General features: G+C 39.3%; 1 protein-coding gene across 1 annotated transcript in view; it reads left to right on the top strand.

Moving 5' to 3' along the window:
• The window catches only part of MBD2 (methyl-CpG binding domain protein 2), a 67,815-nt gene that overhangs the window by 32,869 nt on the left and 16,639 nt on the right, over positions 1–18,307 (top strand). The window contains exon 3 of the mRNA XM_027526389.1: positions 1,227–1,364. Coding sequence (XP_027382190.1) covers positions 1,227–1,364 — 138 coding nt within the window. The remainder of the gene's footprint in view (positions 1–1,226; positions 1,365–18,307) is intronic.

Below are 18,307 nucleotides of genomic sequence, written 5' to 3'. Positions count from 1 at the left end.
TTTCATAAGCCCCCTGGGTAACTCTGATGCATGCTCAAGTTTGAGAAACACTATTTTGGAGTCTGGAAGTTGATAAAGTTTTTATTTGGAGATAGTTAAAGTTCATTGACATCCTGTAGATGATTTATCAAGTACACTTCTATAGTAAAAATACCTAATGTAATATATATTGCTTTTGGATATATTTGACCCTTTCTGTTTTTTTGCCCAAATCAGAATGATGTTGTTTAGTCATTAAGTCATGTCCAACTCTTTGCGACCGTATGGATTATAGGCCACCAGATTCCTCTGTCCGTGGGATTTCCCAGGCAAGAATACTGGAGTCGGTTGCTATTTCCTTCTCCAGGTAATCTTGCTGACCCAGGGCTTGGACTCATGTCCCCTGCATTGCAGGCGTGTTCTTTACCGCTGGGCCACCAGGGAAGCCCGAATGAGTCAAATCACATTTTGTTCTTTTTCTTCACCCCCACCCCCAACACCTTATGTTACAGTACTTCCTGTGAATTTAATAGAAATTCTGTGCCACATTTTCATTTCATTAAGAAATAAAAATCTTACATCCTACTTTTTTTTTTTTACTGGTTGATTAAAAGTCCGTAAGTATGTTGCTTGCTTTTCTGAAACTTCAATTTAAAGTTTCTTTTTAAAAAGTAAATGTGTTATAAAATTAAAGATAAAGAATATTTTATTACATTTTCCTCAATTGAGCTTTGTTTGTGGGAATTAGAGCTTTCTAATTACCTTTTTTTAAAATATATATAAAAAAGGGAAGGTTAACCTTTGTGGTTTTATGTAAGCCTGGACCCCTAACAGTTGAGGAGGTAATTTATATTTTAATAGCCAAGAACGCCATTATCTTCCTCCATTCTCAGAATGTAGAAATGATTGCTTTCCTGGTTATTGACCTGAAAGCCCTCCTTCCTCTTGTATAACCCAACCATAAATATATATTTGTTTGCTTAAAAGTTGCTAGTATCTTGTTAATCAAATCAATTATGAATTTTATATAGAGAATTTTTTGACATTTTAAAGAACATGACACTTTTTATTATGAAACTTCACATAAGTCTTACATAATAAAGTGTTTAAAATATACTTCAGAGTATTTAAAATGCTGAGATTGGGAAGTTGGTAATAATCCAAGTTAAAGTAATAGATACTGAATTAATAAGTAATTAATGATATTTATATATAGTATTTATTAATTAAAACACTTATATCCACAGGGTAAACCAGACTTGAATACAACATTGCCAATTAGACAAACAGCATCTATTTTCAAGCAACCAGTAACCAAAGTCACAAATCATCCTAGTAATAAAGTGAAATCCGATCCACAGCGAATGAATGAACAGCCACGTCAGGTAAGGATCTAGTTGGTTCTCCAGTTTTATTTTTCAGAAAATTCTGGTATCTTTACCAGTCATAGTTCAACTTAACTCTGGCTAAAATGGAATATATTTGGAAAGAAAATTGTTTTATATCCTAGGCTATTACATGAATGCTGGAGAATAGCTCTAAGACAATATTTAGATAAAATGTTTTAAGAAAAAATTAAGTTAATTAAAAAAAATAAAAAATTAATTTCATGGACTACCTTTTTATGCTTTTGTGTGAACGTACCTCAGACTTGGTTCTGCTCATCTTAGCTATTTTTTTAAAGATTATCTTTCCAGGGAGAATATTTCCGAAGGGGAAGAAGCATGCAGTTTGTGTTGCTAAGTTTAAAAATATTTTCTATTATTTGAAAACGACTTTTTGTTCTGATTTCTTATTACATGAAAGCAGTCCCTCCCCTTTGGAAAAACAGAAGTAAATAAACTTTGTCAATAGGGTATATTGTCCTGTGACTTCCATTTTTGTATAAATGGCATTTATTTTTCTCTTTCTTTATTGCTTCAAGCTGTATTCCACCAGAATCTTTTCTCAGAAAATAAGTATTACTGAAAGGCCTCCCTGCCGCTTAATAATGCCGCACAGCCCGGGGAGGGAGACTTGGCAAAACACTTAAACTCTCCAAGTAATCTTGCGCACTCACTCCCTAATTGTGGTAAAAAAAGTTCAGGTGCTTGGTGAAATTTTAGTAGCAACTGGGGTGAGGGAGTGGAGGGAGAAACCTCGGTGCATTTTTTTCCTCTCCTTTCTCTTCCTCCTCCCACTTACGGATTAGAAACGCTGATTTACCTACGACCATTATCTTTGCCTCTCGTATTCCCCTTTTGGATGTCTCACTCCACCTTTTCATTTGAATTTTGTTTTTCACTAGTCCCTCGAGTGTCTCATCCGCAGACTTCATAAAGGACTGGGCCAAAACTTTCAGACAGTTGGTCTAGAAGAAGCTACCTAAAGAAATGCAGTTCCCACATCCTCTGTAGTGTTTTTTCCTCTTCAGGTGAGCCAGGAAAACAGAAGATATTTGGAGCCACATTGGATCAGCATCTTGCTATAGATGTCTCAAGATTTGAAGTTCTAGACTTGCTTTACTGTTGGTCCCCAAGAGATTCAACAGGGGCCATGTAAGTGTATCACATCCAATATAAAAGATGCATACCTGCATGTGCCTTTAGGTTCTTGTCACCACTCAGGTTTCCTGTGGGCCATTCAGCTTCCTGTGCCAGGCTTTCCCTTCTGTTTTACTCCTGCACCCACTGTTAGTCACCAGCCACGGGCAGTTGAGTGTATTCATTCCAACAGGGAAGGAACGCGGCCATTCCGAACTTGGCCCACCTTGACAGAGCCATTCCCTGATTGTGTTCTTTCTTAGGTACTGTCTAAAGTCTTGAACATCTCGTCCTTTGGCTTTTTGGTGATTTTAAAATTGTTTCTTTGTAAAGATTTTTTTGTTAATTGAAAACTCCACGAGTATGTAATTGGGTAAGACAGTTTGCTTCAAAAAGCCACAAAGATAAAGAAAGTGGAATAATGCGTAATGTTAGTTCCATATCGAAAACTTGAGTTGTCTCATTGAGAACAGATAGCATTTAGTAAATTCTAACCCCCTTTGCCCTTGTCAAATCATTCTCAGTAGTCTCTGAACAAATATTTTCGTTAAGGACAAACCAAATAGCACATTATGGTCATTTTAACAGGAGTTTGTTTTCTGCACCTAAGTTCAGTCACAGATTTTAAAAACTGTACTTATTAGATTCACTGGGTGTTTATCTGGTTATAGAGGTATTGGCAACCTAGATGTTTACAGCTGAAGTAACCAGATTAGTTGCTCCTTACTCTTTGGTACATTGAGGAGTTTTTAAGTTTTCCTTCTTTAATTAAGGTTTATGAGATTATGCTCAAGTGAAAAGATCTGTCAAAAAATCAAATCCCCACCCCCAGCCCCCATACAAAAACACATGTCATTTTTAACCCAGATTTTTGGAGGGTTTTATCTTCACTTTAGCGCTTTCATAGAAAGTGTTAAAAATTATTTGGGAGGTTACTTCTTCAGATGCTTGGACTGTTGTTCACATTGTCCTCTCGTCATTTGACAGTTTCTGCTGGATGTTTTTGATTATACTGAGACACTAGTTGTCTCTCCCCCTTCATCTTGAACATAAGCACTGAGGTCATATTTGACTGCTGTCCCCCTCGTAGGATTTCAAAATATCAGACTGTGCCTTGAGTAAAAGTAGGGAAATGGTAAAGAGGCAGCTTTGGTGTTTTCGAAATCGTGATCTTGTCATCCTGACTGTTCCAGTTTAGATGTGGGTCTTTTGGTAAAGGAAGATGCTGATTTTAATTATATTTTGACATTAATATGGCAAAAGACTGCTAATGAGCTATTATTGTTGAGGAGATAGGCAAAAAAATACATGGGCAAAAATTCTTCCAGTTTTGCTACCTTTTGCATAGCTTCATCGAACTAGATTAGTAATATGAATTGCCAGATATTTCATTTGGAGGAGTTATTCTGATTGTAGAGTAAATAAATTAGCCAGTGAGGTGTCTGTTTTTTGAGGTTCCTGTAGATATAAGTGTTTTTTATCTTAGCTGTAAATATTTATTTGGCTGTGCCAGGTCTTAGCTGTGGCATGAGGGATGTGTTCCCTGATCAGGGATCACACCTGGGCCCGTTGCTTTGGGAGCACAGAGTTAGCCACTGGACCGCCTGGGGAGTCTCTACCTTAACTGTACCACATTCTTTTAGGATATTTAAGCTAGTGGTCTTGTAATTCCTTTTGGAGTCTTGAATTTTGAGACCTAGAATTAGGATTTGATTTTTGGATCTTTTACCCTGAATCAGTTTAAAATGTTTAGTCTACATGTGAAGCAATCATAGAAATTAATAATTCCTGTTTTTTGTAACAAAACTCCTATGCCTGAGTCTATCTATATGGCAGTCTATTTTGAATTCTTTAAAATATGTGAATTGTGGATTTCTAATATATTAACTCCTTGAAAATGCCTTAATTTTAAAAGCGCAAATTAGGGCACAACAAAAGTGCATTAAACAGAACTCGGCAGTGATTTCTGCCTGTGATTAATTATAAAGTAAAAATAACTTTCGTAAAACCTGGTCATGATAGTGTAAGTAGCTAGCCAGTTTTATATACACTATAAACATATCTAGCACATGCTTGTCTTTTTATTAGATTAAAAAGAAACCTGGGGTGGGGATGGAGGGAACTCTACCAACTGTAAGACTGTTATTCCAAACAGTAAGATCAGTGAACTATCCTTGTCTGGCCAGATATGTAAATCTCATCCTAAATTCTTTTTAATCCAATTGAATTGTGATTTTGTTGTTAAGGGTGTCTTTCCTAGCATCCTTCTTTCAGTATATGAAGATCTCATATGTCTGTTTCTTATTTCTTTAATGCTGTCATCTTTGACACTTTCTGGTCTCTTGCTTTTTCTCTTTTTTAACCCACCAATCAAAGAAATTTCGTCTTTGAGCTTCATCTTTTACTTCTTCCTTTTAATTAAACTTGCTGGGCTTTAGGTGTTTCTGATAGTCTTTGAATATAAATTACATTTCTTACAGAATATTAATTTTTTTTTTTACCCAAAAGTAAATATTTAAATCACTGAAGAAGTGGGCTTAAATCTCCCATCTGATCCTAGATTTTTTTCTTTTTATTTTGTTAACTAATTCTTTGTTCAAAGGATATGAAACTTTCCTTTCCTCCCTTCCAGAAATGTCTTTTTTTTTTTTAATGTTTTTTTCCCCCAGCTTTATTGAGGTATAGTTGATATGTAACATCATATAAGTTTAAGGTGTAATACGGAGAAGGCAATGGCACCCCACTCCAGTACTCTTGCCTGGAAAATCCCATGGATGGAGGAGCCTGGTGGGCCGCAGTCCATGGGGTCACTAAGAGTCGGACAAGACTCAGCGACTTCACTTTCACTTTTCACTTTCCTGCATTGGAGAAGGCAATGGCAACCCACTCCAGTGTTCTTGCCTGGAGAATCCCAGGGACGGGGGAGCCTTGTGCGCTACCGTCTGTGGGGTTACACAGAGTCAGACACGACTGGAGCGACTTAGCAGCAGCAGCAGCAGCAGCATACTTTGCAAAGTGATAACCACAAAAAAAGTTAGTTAATACATCTATCTCCTGATATAATTAACATTTTTTTGTTGTGGTCGTGATAGTGAGAACATTTAAGATCTCTCTTAGCAACTTCCAGGTATAGAGTACAGTGTTGATAGCTGTAGTCACCAGACGTACTTTAGATCCCCCAGATTTATTCGTCTTCTAACTGGAAGTTTGTACCCTCTGACCAGCATCTCGCCATTCGCTACCCTTCTTCAGCCCCTGGCAACCCACCATTCTGCTCTGTATTTCTATGAGTTTGAGTTTTTGAGATTCCACATATAAATGAGATTATGCAGTTTGTGCTTTCTCCTTTTGCCTTATTTCATTTAGCATTCGATCTCAAGGTTTGTGTACATTATCACAAATGGCAAGATTTCCTTCTTTTAAGGATGATAGTGTTTCAGTGTGTGTCTATATATACATCATTCATTTGTCCATTGATGGACATTTAGTTTGTTTCCGTGTCTTGGTTACTGTGAATAAAGTTGCAGTGGATATGGGGGGTGCAGTAGGTCTCTGAGATACTGATTTCATTTCCTTTGGATACATACCTGGGGTGGGATTGCTGGATTGTGTGGTGGTTCAGTTTTTGATTTCTTGAGGAATCTTCATGATGTTTTCCATCATGGCTACACCAGTTTACCTTCTTACCAGCAGTGCCTGAGGGTTCCCTTTTCTCTTCATCCTTGTCAGTGCTTAGAGCTCATCTTTCTGATAATAATCAAAAGGGACTGTTTTTAATTGTTAGAAGAAACTTTCTAGATGAAAGATAAATTTTAAAGCCATGGATTTTTAAAGACATTCTATGTGAAAATTCGTAAGATACTTTAGTATTCATTTATTTTGACCCTGAGAATGTCTTCAGTCTTGCCAAAGAGAAGTTCAGTGCTCTGCAGAATGTCTGCTCCTCCTTCATGGTCTTTTTTTTTTTTCCTCTCTGAAAATGTTTAGTATGTGTATGATTTTAAAAAAATTCACTGACATGTGTTTGTAGGCCTTTTTTAATTCACTGAGCAGTTAGTAGGCGATAGAGGGAAATGTTTACCCTTTGCATAGAAAATGTTCTTGTCATTTTTTCCTCTCTTCTGCTGAATCCCTTATCTTTTCATTCTCTCTTTGTATAAGTTGTGTATTAGCCATCTTAGAATTTTCATACTTCTACTTTTGTATTTTCTCTCTTATTATGATTGTTGTTTTACTTTCCAGAATGTTTCTTGATTTTAACTTTTTATCATTTTTTTTTTAATTTTGGTGATGTTATTTTTAATTTCCAGCAGCAGGTTTGTACATAAAGTTTTGCTATTCTTATTTTATAGCTACAACCTCTACTCTTACCTCTCTGAATCCATTAATTATAAAGATGTTTTTTGTTTGGTGTTTGGTTGTCCTCTGTTCCCTGCATTGACTATTCTCTTATTGTTGTTAATTTCAGTTTCTGTCTGTCTTGTTGACTGTTATGGATGTTGCTTCCGTGAATATTCTAGTACGTGTTTTTGATTTGGGGTTTATACCAGAGTAGAGGTTTCGGGTCATAAGCGTATGCGTACGCTCAGCTTTATTAAATGCTACCGTCTGGTTTTCCAGAGTGGTTATACAGAGTTCCCACCTTCTGCCCGCAGTGGCACTTGCTTCCAGTTCTTGTTAGCGCTTGATATGATCAGTCTTTAAATTTTGAACATTCTGATTTGTGTTCAGGGATACTTTCAGTTTTAACTTGCATTTCCTTGATATTAATGATATTGTGCACTCTGTATGTCTGTTGGCTGTATAGGTATCCTTTCTTTTGAAGCGTCTACTCAAGTCTTTTACACATTGTTGTGTTAATGGTGTTTTTCTTTTCTTCATTGACTTGTGGGAGTTCTTTGCATATTCTGAGTATCAGTACTTTCTCAGATCTGTCACACGTATCTTCTTCCAGTTTTTGGCTTAACCTTTTCCACTTCCCTTATAGTGTTTTTTCAGTAAGTATAAGTTCATGATTTTAAGAGACTTGGGAGGTGGGCTAGAGACTGGGTGAGTGTGGCAGTGGGGGCTTCTAAGTTGCTGGTGATGTTGTTTCTTGATCTGTGTGGTCATTACATGAGTGTGTTTACTTTGTGAAACTTCAGTGAACTGTAAACTTTTTTTTTTTTTTTACATTTTTCTATATGTAATACTTCAAGTTATAAGAAGTAAAGAATATACTTCATCAGTCTGTTCCTTTTATTTCTGTGACATGTTTAAGAAATTTTTGCCTACTTAAGGTTAGCAACATATCCCTCATACCATCTTCTGAAAGCTTTGTTTTACTTTTCCATTTGGGTCTTTAATCCATCTGGAATTGACTTTTGTATATGATGCGAGGTGGACTGACTTTTCTCCTGAATGGATATCCAGTTGACATTTACTGAAAGACCATTCTTTTCCCATTGCGTTGTGTTGTCACCTCTGTGATGTATGAAGCGTGTAAGTGAAAGTCTGTTTATGGTCCATGCTGTTCCTTTGGTCTGTTTGTAGATGTGAATTTGTTTCTACACTCTGTTCTGTTTCATTGGTCTGTTTGTTTTGTTGAACTTGATATCTAATAGTCTAAGTTTTCTAGCTTTGTTATTCTTCATTTGAGATTATCTTGGTTAGTCTTGGCTATTGTCATTTCCACGTACATTTTAAACTCAGCTCATCTACTGCTGCTCCTAAGTCACTTCAGTCGTGGCCGACTCTGTGCCGACCCCATAGATGGCAGCCCACCAGGCTCCCCCATCCCTGGGATTCTCCAGGCAAGAACACTGGAGTGGGTTGCCATTTCCTTCTCCAATGCATGAAAGTGAAAAGTGAAAGTGAAGCTGCTCAGTCGTGTCCGACTCTTTGAGACCCCATAGATGGCAGCCCACCAGGCTCCTCCATCCATGGGATTTCCCAGGCAAGAGTACTGGCATGGGTTGCCATTGCCTTCTCCGTCAGCTTGTGTAGTCTTCTTTAAAACCTGCCAGGATTTAAAGCTATAGACCAATTTGGGGGTGAATTAGCATTTTTGCAATATTAAGTCTTATAATTAACTAACCTCATATGGATTAACATTTTATAGTTTTCAGTCTAGAGATCTGTTACATCTTTTATTTGTTGATATTTGTTGTTTTTTGATGCTATTCTGATTACATTAAAATTTTTTCTAGTTTGTTGTTAATATGTGGAAATAAGCTAAATTTTATATAATGTGTGTTCAGTTATCTTCCTAAATTAACTTATTAAATAATCAGTGAGTCTCTCCAGCCTTATTCATGAACAAGCAAACATATCATCTACACACAAGAGTTTTATTTCTTCCTTGCCAATCCTTAAACATATGATTTTTTTTTTCCTTGTCTCTTTTCACTGGCTTGAAATGGCAGTATAATCTTGATAAAAGTGATAGCAGATATCTTCATTGGTTATTGTAATATCGGAATATTTTGAATGATTCTCCATTACATATGCTTGTTATAGCTTTTTTTTTTTTTTGGTAAATATCCTCAAATTAAGCAAATTCACTTTAGTTTACTAAGAATGTTTTTCATGAATGTATATTGAATTTTATCAAATTATTTTCTCTACCTAGCTAAATGATAAAATGTCCTTTATTCTGTTAACATAGTGAATTATAGTGATTGCTTGATGTGAGAAATTGCAGTGCTTGATTTTTTGATTGGAGAACATACCTTGAATTGCTGGATTAATAAGCTCAGTGTAGTCATGATGTGTTATCACTGTTTAGATTTACTGTTATTTTGTTTAGGATTTTTTGCATTTACAGTCACAAGATTGACTTGCATTTTTCCTTTCTCACAATTTTCTTCTCAAGCTTTAGTATCAAGGTTTTATTGGCCTTGTAGAATAAGCTGGGAGGTGACCTCTCTCAGTATTCTCTGGAAGAGTTTGTGTAAGGTTGCTACTTTTCTTTAAATGTTTGGAAGACTTAATTGTGAAGTCATCTCAGCCTAATTTCTTGTTGTTTTTAAATGGGGAGGCTTGAAATTGCAGATTCAATATATTTAATCAGTACATGGGTGAATAGTCATTGTTTCTATTTCTTATAACGATTTTGAGAATGTGTTTTTCTAGGAACTTGTGCATTCCATAATTTTCAAATTAATGGTATACGTTGTTCACCATTATTCAAAGTATTCAAATGGTGTTATATTTTCTAGTAATGTTTTTCAGTTTTGTAGTATCTGTTGTATCATCTTTTCTCTGATGTTGGTAGTATCTAGATGAAAGGTGGAATGAAGTATTGGGGGGAGCTTTCTTAGCAAGTTTTGAACTCAGTCTATACATGCCTATTTCCCCATAGCAAGCCAAATTAACTTATTAAGATACTATTTATTTTATAGAAGCTAGTTACACAATAGGTTAAGCTTTGTCTTATTTCCCACTTATTGCCTTAAAGTAATTTTCTAGTAATATTGAGACTTCTGTTTTCTCATTCTATATTTGCTTGCTATTTCTTCATTCTTCATTGTCATTGTCAGTTTTTTGAGTCCCTTTATCTTTAGAGATTTTTTTTTTGCATAAAACATGCAGTTGATTTTTTTTCTATCTGATCCAATGGTTTTTTCTTTTTTATAGCCGAGTTGATCATTACATTTATTTATTTTATAGATATGTTTGGTCTTGATTCTATCGTTATGTTTATATACTGTTTTTTGTATTTTATTGTCATTTTCTGGTATCAATATTTTTGTTTTCAGGTCTGAGCTTTCCATTTAAATTCTTCTGATAATTTTGAGGATTGGTAACCTGATTTTAGTTCTAGTGGTTGTTCAATGTCATGCTTTAAATAATATGTATATACTTTTATTTCTTGATTTATTGATATTTAAAAGGAAATAGAATCTATTAATGCCCCACTATAAAATGAGGAATTAATTTGTACTATTGAAATTAGTTTCAGGAAAGCTCTTCTGAAGGGCATCTTTTCCGATAAACAGCTGATGATAGCTCCTTATCTATCAGGGACCAAAGTTCTTGTTGTTGAATGGGGTTTTGAAATCATTAATTCATTTATTCAACAGCATATATTGTTGCTTCTCTTACGATGCTGTGCGTGTGAGTGCTCAGTCGTGCAGTCGTGTCCGACTCTTTGCAGCCCCATGGACTGTAGTCCACCAGGCTCCTCTGTCCATAGACTTTTCCAGGCAAGAATACTGGAGCGGATTACCATTTCCTCCTCCAGGGGATAGGGATCAAACCTGTGTCTCTTGCATCTCCAGCACTGGCAGGCAGATACAAACATGTAATTCAGTCATGTATCCTATCCTTATAAAACTTCTAATCTAAGAAGGAAGACAAACACTGAGCAGATAATCTGAGCTGTGTGGAAATGTGACACAGAAGAAATAAAGGAGCATACCTGTGTCCTCATATGAACTCTTGTGTATTAATAAGATTATTGTTACAACTTTTCCTGTGGGAGTGGCACATGAAGAGCTTAGGGGCTTATGAACGAGTATTCTGGTTCCATGGTCATCTTAGCACAGTAGTCCCCTTTCGGGTATATTACCTGCCCACTTTGTGTAAGTTGTGTTCATGACAAAGTTGAGATGAGCAGCTGCAGCAGACAGCTACTGCACCTCCATCCTCTTCACCTCGTTTTTGCCTTTTGCTTCCTCCTTCCATCTTCTCTTAGCCCAAATTGTTATCGTTTGCCTTAGCAAGAGATCTCACTATAGTTTGTACAGCCACGTGAATCAAGCTTTTCCTTGATTTACGTAATAATTTTCTTGTCATTATCTGGCCTTTTCTTCCTAGGTTACTCCCCTAAAATAAGAGGGTAGCTCATGTTTGCCTTTTGATGTTTGCAAGCCATGGTATTTAAGTTAAGCTGTTTTTGCTGACCCAAACTAGATGACTTGGATATCATACAGGGTTGGTTTGAAATACAGCGGTTTATAAACTGGACAGCAAATTCCTTCTGGGCAGGAAGCATCATTCTTCTGTGCAGCTCTAACCCCGTGTCTTGCATTTTTAGCTTCTCATGAGTCACTGAATATAAAGTGAACATTTTTGGGGTTTTGCTTTAGTCCGCAAATACATGACAAGATCCTTTGTTCTTTGATCAGATTTAGCAAGAGCCTTAGAAAAGTGAATAAGATATTCATTGAAATTATGAAATCCTAACATGAGAAAATACTCCGGGCAATTCAATAAAATGCATATGTTTTCAAAGAACTTCCTCCCTTTTTATCAGTGTTTATTTTCTGAGGTATCAGTTCAGTCGCTCAGTTGTGTCCGACTCTGCGACCTCATGAATCGCAGCACACCAGGCCTTCCGGAGTTCACTCAGACTCAGTCCATCGAGTCAGTGATGCCATCCAGCCATCTCATCCTCTGTCGTCCCCTTCTCCTCCTGCCCCCAATCCCTTCCAGCATCAGAGTCTTTTCCAATGAGTTGATTCTTCACATCAGGTGGCCAAAGTACTGGAGTTTCAGCTTTAGCATCAGTCCTTCCAAAGAACACCCAGGACTGGTCTCCTTTAGAATGGACTGGTTGGATCTCCTTGCAGTCCAAGGGACTCTCAAGAGTCTTCTCCAACACCACAGTTCAAAAGCATCAATTCTTCGGCACTGAGCTTTCTTCACAGTCCAACTCTCACATCCATACATGACCACAGGAAAAACCATAGCCTTGACTAGACGGACCTTTGTTGGCAAAATAATGTCTCTGCTTTTGAATATGCTATCTGGGTTGGTCATAACTTTTCCTTCCAAGGAGTAAGCGTCTTTTAATTTCATGGCCGCAGTCACCATCTGCAGTGATTTTGGAGCCACCAAAAATAAAGTCTGACACTGTTTCCACTGTTTCCCCATCTATTTCCCATGAAGTGATGGGACCAGATGCCATGATCTTCGTTTTCTGAATGTTGAGCTTTAAGCCAACTTTTTCACTCTCCTTTTTCACCTTCACCAAGAGGCTTTTGAGTTCCTCTTCACTTTCTGCCATAAGGGTGGTGTCATCTGCATATCTGAGGTTATTGATATTTCTCCTGGATCTTGATTCCAGCTTGTGCTTCTTCCAGCCCATTGTTTCTCATGATGTACTCTGAGTATAAGTTAAATAAGCAGGGTGACAATATATAGCCTGGACATACTCCTTTTCCTATTTGGAACCAGTCTGTTGTTCCATGTCCAGTTCTAACTGTTGCTTCCTGACCTGCATACAGGTTTCTCAAGAGGCAGATCAGGTGGTCTGGTATTCCCATCTCTTTCAGAATTTTCCACAGTTTATTGTGATCCACACAGTCAAAGGCTTTGGCATAGTCAATAAAGCAGAAATAGATGTTTTTCTGGAACTCTCTTGCTTTTTCCATGATCCAGCAGATGTTGGCAATTTGATCTCTGGTTTCTCTGCCTTTTCTAAAACCAGCTTGAACATCTGGAAGTTCACGGTTCACGTATTGCTGAAGCCTGGCTTGGAGAATTTTGAGCATTACTTTACTAGCATGTGAGATGAGTGCAATTGTGCGATAGTTTGAGCATTCTTTGGCATTGCCTTTCTTTGGGATTGGAATGAAAACTGACCTTTTCCAGTCCTGTGGCCACTGCTGAGTTTTCCAAATTTGCTGGCATATTGAGTGCAGCACTTTCACAGCATCATCTTTTAGGATTTGAAATAGCTCAACTGGAATTCCATCACCTCCACTAGCTTTGTTCATAGTGATGGTTTCTAAGGCCCACTTGACTTCACATTCCAGAATATCTGGCTCTAGGTCAGTGATCACACCATCGTGATTATCTGGGTCGTGAAGATCTTTTTTGTACAGTTCTTCTGTGTATTCTTGCCACCTCTTTTTAATATCTTCTGCTTCTGTTAGGTCCATACCATTTCTGTCCTTTATCGAGCCCATCTTTGCATGAAGTGTTCCCTTGGTATCTCTAATTTTCTTGAAGAGATCTCTAGTCTTTCCCATTCTGTTGTTTTCCTCTATTTCTTTGCACTGATCGCTGAGGAAGGCTTTCTTATCTCTTCTTGCAATTCTTTGGAACTCTGCATTCAGATGCTTATATCTTTCCTTTTCTCCTTTGCTTTTCGCTTCTCTTCTTTTCACAGCTATTTGTAAGTGCTCTGCAGACAGCCATTTTGCTTTTTTGCATTTCTTTTCCATGGGTATGGTCTTGATCCCTGTCTCCTGTACGGTGTCACGAACCTCCATCCATAGTTCATCAGGCACTCTATCAGATCTAGTCCCTTAAATCTATTTCTCACTTCCACTGTATAATCATAAGGGATTTGATTTAGGTCATACTGGAATAATCTAGTGGTTTTCCCCACTTTCTTCAATTTATGTCTGAATTTGACAATAAGAAGTTCATGATCTGAGCCATGGTCAGCTCCTGGTCTTGTTTTTGCTGACTGTATAGAGCTTCTCCATCTTTGGCTGCAAAGAATACAATCAATCTGGTTTCAGTGTTGACCATCTGGTGATGTCCATGTGTAGAGTTTTCTCTTGTGTTGTTGGAAGAGGGTGTTTGCTATGACCAGTGCGTTCTCTTGGCAAAACTCTATTAGCCTTTGCCCTGCTTCATACTGTATTCCAAGGCCAAATTTGCCTGTTACTCCAGGTGTTTCTTGACTTCCTACTTTTGCATTCCAGTCCCCTATAATGAAAAGGACATCTTTTTTGGGTGTTAGTTCTAAAAGGTCTTGTAGGTCTTCATAGAACCGTTCAACTTCAGCTTCTTCAGCGTTACTGGTTGGGGCATAGACTTGGATTTCTGTAATATTGAATGGTTTGCCTTGGAAACGAACAGAGATCATTCTGTCGTTTTTGAGATTGCATCCAAGTACTGCATTTTGGACTCTTTTGTTGACCATCATGGCTACTCCATTTCTTCTAAGGGATTCCTGCCTCCAGTAGTAGATATAATGGTCATCTGAGTTAAATTCACCCATTCCAGTCCATTTCAGTTCACTGATTCCTAGAATGCCGACGTTCACTCTTGCCATCTCTTGTTTGACCACTTCCAATTTGCCTTGATTCATGGACCTGACATTCCAGGTTCCTATGTAATATTGCTCTTTACAGCATCAGACCTTGCTTCTATCACCAGTCACATCCACAGCTGGGTATTGTTTTTGCTTTGGCTCCATCCCTTCATTCTTTCTGGAGTTATTTCTCCACTGATCTCCAGTAGCATATTGGGCATCTACTGACCTGGGGAGTTCCTCTTTCAGTATCCTATCATTTTGCCTTTTCATACTGTTCATGGGGTTCTCAAGGCAAGAATACTGAAGTGGTTTGCCATTCCCTTCTCCAGTGGACCACATTCTGTCAGAACTCTCCACCATGACCCGCCCGTCTTGGGTGGCCCCACGGGCATGGCTTAGTTTCATTGAGTTAGACAAGGATGTGGTCCGTGCAATTAGATTGACTAGTTTTCTGTGAGTATGGTTTCAGTGTGTCTCCCATGGACGGAGGACCCTGGTAGGCTGCAGTCCATGGGGTCGCTAGAGTTGGACACGACTGAGTGACTTCACTTTTCACTTTCATGCATTGGAGAAGGAAATGGCAACCCACTCCAGTGTTCTTGCCTGGAGAATCCCAGGGACGGGGAAGCCTGGTGGGCTGCCGTCGATGGGGTCACACAGAGTTGGACATGACTGAAGCGACTTAGCAGCAGCAGCAGCCCTCTGATGCCCTCTCGCAACACCTACTGTCTTACTTGGGTTTCTCTTACCTTGGACATGGGGTATCTCTTCAGGGCTTCTCCAGCAAAGCGCAGCTGCTGGTCCTTACCTTGGACAAAGGGTATCTCCTCACCACTGCCCCTCCTGACCTTGATCATGGAGTAGCTCCTCAGCCCTCCTGTGCCCGCACAGCCACCGCTCCTTGGACGTGGGGTCGCTCCTCTCAGCCGCCGCCCCTGACCTCGAGCGTGGGGTAGCTCTTCCCAGGCCCATACTTAGCCATAAATTCATCCCCCAAAATTTGAGTGTTCTCACATCATGCTCTTGACAAAGATGAAGACTGTGCAAGTTAAAATTCATGTAATGATTAGATTCTAAAGGTAACTTTTGTTTCCTCTTTACAAAGTATTAACACTTCTGTCTTCAAGTACTTTAAAAGGTTTATTACATCTTACACATTTTAAGTATCTTCTTTCAATAGAAAAAAATGCCTACAGTCCCATTTCTTTGACAGTTACTATCAGGAGTATTAATTTGTTGCTTAACAGTGATAGAAAATATAGAAACATACAGAAAACCATCATAAAAGGCAAACTTCCATAAGTTTTCTGACAGCAGGCGATGGCAGCAGGGAAGTAAGGCAGAAGAGGGTTGAATCAGGAATTGGGTTTGTTAATTAGAAGGTTACTGTGACCTTGGGCAGGTCAGTTAACATAATATTAGGAGTAGAATCCAGGTTAGAAGGAAGGAATGGAAGATGAGGAAATAAGAAAGTTTCTCCCTTAGTGGAAGGAAGAAGACAGGTGGTTTGAAGGAGATGTAATAAAATAAGGGCTTCCCAGGTGACTCCATGGTAAAGAATCCACCTACCAATGTAAGAGACATGGGTTCTCTCCCTGGGTCAGGAAGATCCCCTGGAGAAGGACATGGCAACCCACTCCAGTATTCTTGCCTGGAAAATCCCTTGGAGAGAGAAGCCTGGCGGGCTGCAGTCCATGGGGTTGCAAAAAGAGTTGAACATGACTTAGTGACCAAGCAAAAACAATAAGTTAAATAAGGACACTTTCTCTGTTAGCCGTGTTCCAGTGTATCTGCCCCATCAGGGGAAGAAGCCCGAGGAGAGGAAGGAGTAAACTGGGACGTGTGAGAGAAGGATTTGGGCATATCTATGGGCAGGATCAGAAGGAGGCGTCAGGTGTAGAGAAGGCCTCAGAAAGAGCAGGATCCAGGAGACAGGAGGGAAGTGACGGAAGGGGGAAGTGGTCCAGGGGTGGTCTCCAGGGCAGAGCGGTTTGACTCGTTAGCAATTTTAGATGAATTTAGTTTCATTATTGAAATCTCGGTGTGTTTCTTTCAAAAGGTAACAGTCATGTTTTAAGACAAGATATGAAACGTATATGAAGATCTGAGTTTTAAGTTTTCATCTGGCTCAGTTTGGCAGGATGCTGTTTCCCTGGACTTTTAATTTGGAATTGTCTGGGCCCTATGGATAGCTACATACTAAGAGTTTACGAAAGTTAAAATGGTAAAAATCAGCTCATGGCTCTGTTCTCTTGTTGTACCTATACTTGAGCATCTGAAGTCATTCCGAATGGAGCTGTGTTGTTCTTAGTCATCAGTGATGTCTTTGCACACACGTGTATTCTCCGATCCTGTGGTTATAACAGGGAACTGCCTCTAAAATCTGTACACACAGATGCTTTTCACCTTACAGGTTGAGATATAAAATATCATGTTTCGGTCGTTTGGAACTCCACATCTTCCAGTAGAAATGATCGTTATAAGTGGTTCTAGGGTCCCAGACCAGCCCATAAAAGACCGTTAAGTCTAAAGTGAAAGTGAAAGCGTTAGTCTCTCAGCCAGGTCCGACTCTTTGCGACCCCAGGCTCCTCTGCCTGTGGGATTTTCCATGCAAGAATAGTGGAGTGGATAGCCACTCCCCTCTCCAGGGGATCATCCCTGATGATCCAGGGATCGAACCTGCATTTCCTGAGTGTGTCTGAATTATTGCAAAAAATAACTACTGCTTATAGCCATCTTTTTATCAGGAAGCGTGTTCAATTTCAGCTCTTTCGGTAAGAAGTGTTTCTCCCACTTCTGCTTTATCTTGCTTACCCCCTGGCTGTCTGGCAGTGACAAAAGGGGCTCTCAGCCCCAGGCCACTTAGTTCGGTTGTGATAAGGCCCAGGAGTCAAGAGCTGGGGCAGAGACTCCGGAAGTGGAGGCAGGAGCTGGCCGGGGTGATTTGTGTACCAAGGGCGGCGTCTCCTTTCTGTTTGAGCTGTGAGATCTGGGCCCCTGCCACTGCAGACCTTCTGTTCTCCCGTTCCCTTTCTCTTTCTCTGGACCCCTGGTTCTCAGCCAAACCTGATTTTATCCTCCCTGTCCCAACCACAAATACCCTGGGGAAATTTGGCAGCATCCAGAGACACTTTTTATTGTCACAACTGGGACAGTGCTACTGGTATCTGGTGGGCATAGACCCCAGATGTCGCTAAACATCGAGAACCCAGAATTACCCAACCCTATGTCAGTAATGCCAAGATTGAGAAACTCCGCTCTAGGCCACTGCCGCTGGCTTGAGGTTTTGTTTTCCCCCTTTTTGCTTCACTGCAGAACAGAAATGTAGTTTGTTTCCAGGTTTCCTCTGACCTTCTGTTCTTGAAACAAGCTCAGAGCCCTTTTGAAGTTTTTCTGTTTTTCTAAGGGCTCTGCTCTCATCACAACATGGAAGTAGACGGGGTAAAAATAACAAGGAAATTACAGTTTCAGGAAAAGCTTCCATGTTATCCACTGGCCTTTAAATAGAACAAACTTCCCATCCGTCTTTAGATTCCGTCCTTCCCCATTGTGGTCTCGTCATTCTCGTCATTCGTCGGGTTTCCCCTCTTCCTGCCGTACAGCTGAACTGCTGAGTCACTGGCAGGCGGCCTCTCCGCTGTCCAGATGAGGAGCCACAGTGGGGAGGAGAAATCCTTGGGCTGCTTTGACGAGAAGGGAGGGAAAGGTTCATTTGTTATTGCGTAGATCTGGCCAGAGCGACTTTCTGTTGTCCTGCTTCTTTTAAGGAAGTCACAGAATGAGATTACACCCCGACATTTCCCTAGGTACCCTCCGCAGCACAGGGGTC

Source organism: Bos indicus x Bos taurus, chromosome 24, assembly GCF_003369695.1.
Source record: "Bos indicus x Bos taurus breed Angus x Brahman F1 hybrid chromosome 24, Bos_hybrid_MaternalHap_v2.0, whole genome shotgun sequence".
NCBI classification, from domain to species: domain Eukaryota; kingdom Metazoa; phylum Chordata; class Mammalia; order Artiodactyla; family Bovidae; genus Bos; species Bos indicus x Bos taurus.
This window is presented reverse-complemented; position numbering and strand designations above follow the sequence as displayed.